The sequence below is a fragment of the Triticum urartu genome, chromosome 5, assembly GCF_003073215.2.
Source record: "Triticum urartu cultivar G1812 chromosome 5, Tu2.1, whole genome shotgun sequence".
Classification (NCBI taxonomy): domain Eukaryota; kingdom Viridiplantae; phylum Streptophyta; class Magnoliopsida; order Poales; family Poaceae; genus Triticum; species Triticum urartu.
In genome coordinates, this window is record NC_053026.1 from 452,966,689 (window position 1) to 452,973,300 (window position 6,612).

Below are 6,612 nucleotides of genomic sequence, written 5' to 3' on the forward strand. Positions count from 1 at the left end.
AAGGTCGATGCGTCGGTACAACTCTGAAGATGAATCGGTGGAAGACGGTGGCGGCGGCCTCTGATAATGCGCCGGACCGGTGTGTGCCCCAGACCCAACAATGTGGCTTGATTGAGGCCTCTGATTTTAGATGTTAGGCTGTGCTGCGAGGTCTGCTTGTTATTCGGCTCGGACTATCGGCACCCCTTCATCAAGTGGATAAGAGTGGCGACAGATGTTGTGAAGATGATGACTTCAGATGTACTGATATATTACTTTATAAAGTCTTTGTAAATAATTAATAAAGTGAATACATGCATGGTTCAGATGCAGAGATAGGGGGTCTTCCTTCATAAAAAAATTAAGGCTAATGTTTGACACAAAATAAAAAGAGGATCAATAAATCAAAATGACGACAGTAGTTTATTAAAGGTAGGGAGGTAATTTCTGTAGTGTGGTCTGCTACGCGGTACTATGTTAGTTCGCTTAGCTTAAGACCTCTCCTAATGCATTGATGCTAAAGTGGGGTGCTAAATGCATTAAAATGCTTAGCAATTAATGTCTTCAATGCATCGGGGCTTAGGTTTTGTAGCTAAGCCTCCTCTATTTAGGCCCCTCCTAATTCTTCATTTTGTACAGGTGCTAAGGTTGTCAACTAAGCAAAAAATATGATGTGGCATACTAATTAAGAAGCGAGAGAGTAGTATGGTGATCCCAGGAAGAAATGTTGCTAAGCATGTGTACCTAGGTGGAAGCACAATTCTGACAAATTAAATGCACGAAGCTTAGCACCCAAAAGTTTAGCACATTTGCATTGTGGACTTGAGTCGCTAAGGCATTTAGTAATATGCTTAGCACCTCGTCTAAACACCTTTGTATTGGGGAATGTCTTAATTGTTTAGTAATAGAACTCTTTCATGTATTGGTTGGTAGTCTTTTTGCCTAGATCCACGTGTTTAGCATCGGGTCTTAATTGTTTAGAATCAGCATAATACTCTCTCTCCTTTTTAATGGTTTTGTCACATCATTTTCTACTTATGTGGCATTCTTAGCACCTGTACACCGTAGAGCACTGTGAAGGCCTAAGCCCGAACGCCCAGTCGCTAGTACAGCAATCTTCGGCTTGTCCACGTCGCCGTATTAAATCGTTGCAGCAGGAGCGTCACGGGGCTTGACTCGGCCAGCAATCGCACGCTCGATACTGTACAAATATAGTTAGTTGGAGTAAGCATTGATTAGCCCCGCAGAAACGCGAGGACGGATAGGCCCGCCAGTAGGATACGTACGTGAGGCGACGTGGCCTCGCACGAAAAGCTGGACCGGTTCTTCCACAGGGCGCCCACAGGTAGCCGAGCCGAGCAAACCAAACCCCTCCGCGCTAAGCAAAACCACCCCGCCCCATCCAGTGGCGGCACGCGACCGCGCTCGGACGTCACGTCGCCCGAGCCCAACAAAAACCCCCACCGCCCCCTCCCCCGGCACGGGGCTATAAAGCCGGCGCCCGCCACCACGGGCCGGACGATAACGGCGACACGCACACGGACTCCGCGCTCACCCAGCACAAGAAGCGACACCGCACAGCGCAGCTAGCAAGTTGAGTTCGGGTTGGAGGTCGAGTGGGATCGGATGGCGTCGGCGCCGGTGGAGTTCCTGGGCGCGCGGGAGGGCGGGGCCGGCGGGGAGGCGCTCTACTGCGCCATCATCCTCTGGCTGTCCGTCATGTCCTGGATCATCTTCACCTGCGTCGGCGGCGACGACGGCGGCAGGCGCAGGAAGGGCCGCCGCGACACCAAGGTCTTCGTCGGCGCCGAGCGCATGTGCGACGGCACCGGGCCCCACTGCAGCGGCGGGTACGGCCTCTGCGGCTCCTGCGTCGACTAGCCCTGCCCCTCCAAATCGTTCGTCTGGTTGGTTTGTAATCGAGAGTCGAAAGTGCTGGTAGTATCATCTATCTATGGTGTGATGCGATGAAGAACTCCTCTCCTCTTCTTCTCCGGGGAGCTCCGTTCTTCTAGCCTGTAAATAGTTTTAGCGATCGATGATCGCCGAGATGAGCGAGTATGATCTACTTAGTAGCATGAGTATCTCCCCTTTGTGAAGACAATAAGAGGGAGCTAGCGCCTGATCCTGGTTCCCGGTTTGGCTGCAAGAATTAGTCTCGATTGATTCTTCCTGTTCTTGTCTTTCTCGCTCGATCATGCGCGAATTTCGCAATCAGAAGAGGTGCTTTCTCTTCCGAGTGGGCGATTTGCGTTTGGTCTAGTGCTGCTGCTTTCTGTTGTGGGGAGCATAATTGATTGCGGATAATCGCAGAGATATCATTTTCAAGTGGACTATCTGCACGGGTTGGTTGGGGGGTTGGCCGGATTTAATTTCGGTTAGCAAGCCAAGCCCAGGCCAAGGGGCTCCTCCTCTGGTAGTGGTGGATCAGGCGGCAGGAATTAATTGCCGTGGAGTGAAATCCGCGGCCGTGTATAGTAAGCTGTGATTGTGACACCCGGGACATTGAGCCTATCGTGAGTGTCCAGTTGCTACAGAACGTCAGCGCGAAGGCATGTCCATGCGAATTTTAAGAAATTATTATTCACTAGTGCTTGGAAACCTACAGAAGAAATTATCTGGCATTCCAGATTTATCTTCTTTCTATGATTGTATGTTCTGTTTGTTTGCAATCCTGATCGGTTGTTGTCTTTGTTAATTCAAAGTCGGACGAGGATCGAGCCTTTTCTTGGGCTTTGCCTGAGCGTTTTCTCTTAAAAAAATCCAACAGAGAAAGAAATCAGGGTGGTTTGGAGTAGCTTTTATCTTTCATTGGTTTTAGAAATTAGAAATTGAAATGAGTTTGTTAAGAAATATTTGTTGGCTCTATGCAATGATGAGCTTGGGCAATCACACTTCTGGCAGAAACGTATTCAGGTAGTGAAAGACATTTTTTGCTAGTTGTTGTTGTAAGGTAGTTGCGAATGGATCCAGACCTTGTTTTTGAAAGATATCTGGTTTGGAGATAGACTCATAAGTTGCCAAAAATAAAAATGAGCTACACCCATGTGTAAGTTGTTTCCTAAACTGTACGTATGTGCAACCATCTGCTTGTTGTTTATGATGGGGCAAAGCTCGAAAGTGATGAAATGGGTGTGGAGACTTACCAAGGCTGGTATGTTCTAGCTGAAATTATTTATCGTTTCTTAAAATATTGACCAATGATTGTTCCATATGCACAAATGTGGTTCGGCTTAAAGGTGGAAGCCTTTATTCGTCGATTATTGGAAAGAGTGTTCGCAAGAGAGGTGATTTTTTGAAAGTGTGGTTGGGACGGTTTAATAGATTGTTTTTTATTTGAAACAAAGACAAAAAAGTTTGCCTCATCCATTAAACGCCCATATCTACCTAACGTTCGGTCTAGGGATCTCCTAGACCGAACGAATCGCTCGCGCTCGATGGGAGAGCGGACCGAACGATTTTGTTCGATGGGAAAGAAGCCCCAACGCGAACGCCCCATCCCCTTGCGCCCCGTACCCTTGTCACAATGAAAATCCTTTGCACAAAGACACGTCCCAGTAACAAAAGTGGGCGAAAAACAGGCCCAACTTGAACATAGTAAAAGAAGGCCTTAAAGAAAAGATAATATACTATGCATGACCTATTTCGGCTAAGAAAGCATACAAAACTTGACATCCCTTTACAATAAAACAGAATCCATGGTTAAAAAAGATTCAAAAATAATTTATATATATGAAAAAAATTAAGCTTGGGCAACCTCACTTCTGGCATAAACTTATGCCGGTACTAAAAGACTTTTTTGCTAGTTGTTGTTGTAAGGTAGTTAGGAATGGATCCGGAACTTGTTTTTGGAAGATATTTGGATTGGAGATAGACCCATAAGTCGCCAAAAATAAAAAGAGATAGAGCCATGTGTAAGTTGTTTCCAAAATTGTACGTACGTGTAACCATCTGCATGTTGTTTGTGATGGTGCAAGGCTGTCAGAGGAATGTGATAAATGCCTGTTGAGACTGGAGACATAGCAAGCCTGGTGTGTTCTAAGTGAAATTCTTTACCGTTTCTCAAAATATGGATCAATGATTGTTCCATATGTGGATGTTGGATTTCCGCTTCAAGGTGGAAGTCATTATTGGTTGATTATTGAAAAGAGTGTTCGCACGAGAGATAATTTTTAGAAAGTGTGGTTGGGCAGTTCAATAGAACAAGAGTTACACCATGGCATTTTTATTTGGTTACACCATGATAGTTCTGTTGTATCTACCATGAAAAAAATAATTATTTAGACCATAGTTATTTTTCTATAGGTAGCATGGCAGTTTCAATATTTAGACCATGGCAATTTTTTGTAGGTACCATGGCAACTTCAATATTTAGACCATGAGAAGTATTGATCAAATTGGGGATCCAAAAACAGTCTTGATCTGGTCGTTGGACACAAACAAAATGTTGGGGATCGTAGCAGAAATTTAAAATTTTCTACGCATCACCAAGATCAATCTATGGAGTAATCTAGCAACAAGGGGAAGGGGAGTGCATCTACTTACCCTTGTAGATCGCTAAGCGGAAGCGTTGTAAGAACGCGGATGAAGGAGTCGTACTCGCAGCGATTCAGATCACGGTTGATTCCGATCTAGCGCCGAACAAACGGCGCCTCCGCGTTCAACACACGTACAACCCGGTGACGTCTCCCACGCCTTGATCCAGCAAGGGGAGAAGGAGAGGTTGGGGAAGACTCTGTCCAGCAGCAGCACAACAGCGTGGTGGTGGTGGAGGAGCACGGAACTCCAGCAGGGCTTCGCCAAGCACTACGAGAGATGAGGAGGCAGAGGGGTAGGGCTGCGCCAACAGGGAGATTGAATCGTGTGTTGGGCTGCCCCTTTGCCTCCACTATATATAGGGGGAGAGGGAGGGCTGCGCCCCCACCTAGGGTTCCCACCCCAAGGGGTGCGGCAGCCCTAGATCCCATCTAGGGTGGCGACCACAAGGGGGAGAGGGGGAGGCGCACCTAGGGTGGGCCTTAGGGCCCATCTGCCCTAGGGTTTGCCCCCTTCCCCTCTTGGAGGCGCCTTGGGCCTTGGTGGGAGGCGCCCCAGCCCACCTAGGGGCTAGTCCCTTCCAACTATTGGCCCATGTAGGCCTCCGGGGCTGGTGGCCCCACCTGATGGACCCCCGGACCCCTCCGGTGGTCCCGGTACACTACAGGTGATGCCCGGAACACTTCCGGTGGCCAAAACCATACTTCCTATATATCAATCTTTACCTCCGGACCATTCCGGAACTCCTCGTGACGTCCGGGATCTCATCCGGGACTCCGAACAACATTCGGTAACCGCGTACATACTTTTCCTATAACCCTAGCGTCATCGAACCTTAAGTGTGTAGACCCTACGGGCTCGGGAGTCATGCAAACATGGCCGAGACAACTCTCCGGTCAATAACCAACAACGAGATCTGGATACCCATGTTGGCTCCCACATGCTCCATGATGATCTCATCGGATGAACCACGATGTCAAGGATTCAATCAATCCCGTATACAATTCCCTTTGTCTAGCGGTACGATACTTGCCCGAGATTCGATCGTCGGTATCCCGATACCTTGTTCAATCTCGTTACCGGCAAGTCTCTTTACTCGTTCCGTAACACATCATCCCGTGATCAACTCCTTGGTCACATTATGCACATTATGATGATGTCCTACCGAGTGGGCCCAGAGATACCTCTCCGTTTACACGGAGTGACAAATCCCAGTCTCGATTCGTGCCAACCCAACAGACACTTTCGGAGATACCTGTAGTGTACCTTTATAGCCACCCAGTTACGTTGTGACGTTTGGCACACCCAAAGCACTCCTACGGTATCCGGGAGTTGCACAATCTCATGGTCTAAGGAAATGATACTTGACATTAGAAAAGCTTTAGCATACGAACTACACGATCTTGTGCTAGGCTTAAGATTGGGTCTTGTCCATCACATCATTCTCCTAATGATGTGATCCCGTTATCAATGTCCATGGTCAGGAAACTGTAACCATCTATCGATCAACGAGCTAGTCAACTAGAGGCTTACTAGGGACATGGTGTTGTCTATGTATCCACACATGTATCTGAGTTTCCTATCAATACAATTCTAGCATGGATAATAAACGATTATCATGAACAAGGAAATATAATAATAACCAATTTATTATTGCCTCTAGGGCATATTTCCAACAGTCTCCCACTTGCACTAGAGTCAATAATCTAGTTCACATCGCCATGTGATTAACACTCACAGGTCACATCGCCATGTGATCAACATCCAAAGAGTTTACTAGAGTCACTAATCTAGTTCACATCACTATGTGATTAATACTCAACAAGTTCTGGGTTTGATCATGTTATGCTTGTGAGAGAGGTTGTAGTCAACGGGTCTTGCCATTTTCAGATCCCTATGTATTCGCAAAACTTTATATCGTAGATGCTGCTGCCACGTTCCACTTGGAGCTATTCCAAATTGTTGCTCCATTATACGTATCCGGTATCTCTACTCAGAGCTATCCGGATAGGTGTTAATATTGCATCGACGTAACTCTTTACGTCGAACTCTTTATCACCTCCATAACCGAGAAACATTTCCTTATTCCTCTAAGGA

At 46.9% G+C, this 6,612-nt stretch overlaps 1 protein-coding gene across 1 annotated transcript; it reads left to right on the forward strand.

Annotated features, from left to right (window-relative positions):
• Positions 1–1,441: 1,441 nt before the first annotated feature.
• LOC125509740 lies at positions 1,442–2,152 on the forward strand. Its single transcript, XM_048674763.1, has one exon. The coding sequence runs from the start codon at positions 1,606–1,608 to the stop codon at positions 1,858–1,860; it is 255 nt and encodes an 84-aa protein (XP_048530720.1). The 5' UTR covers positions 1,442–1,605; the 3' UTR covers positions 1,861–2,152.
• Positions 2,153–6,612: the final 4,460 nt, after the last annotated feature.

What these genes read in the sequence shown, in the direction of transcription:
- LOC125509740 (XM_048674763.1), top strand. Translation starts at nt 1,606, where the DNA reads ATGGCGTCGGCGCCGGTGGAGTTCCTGGGCGCGCGGGAGGGCGGGGCC.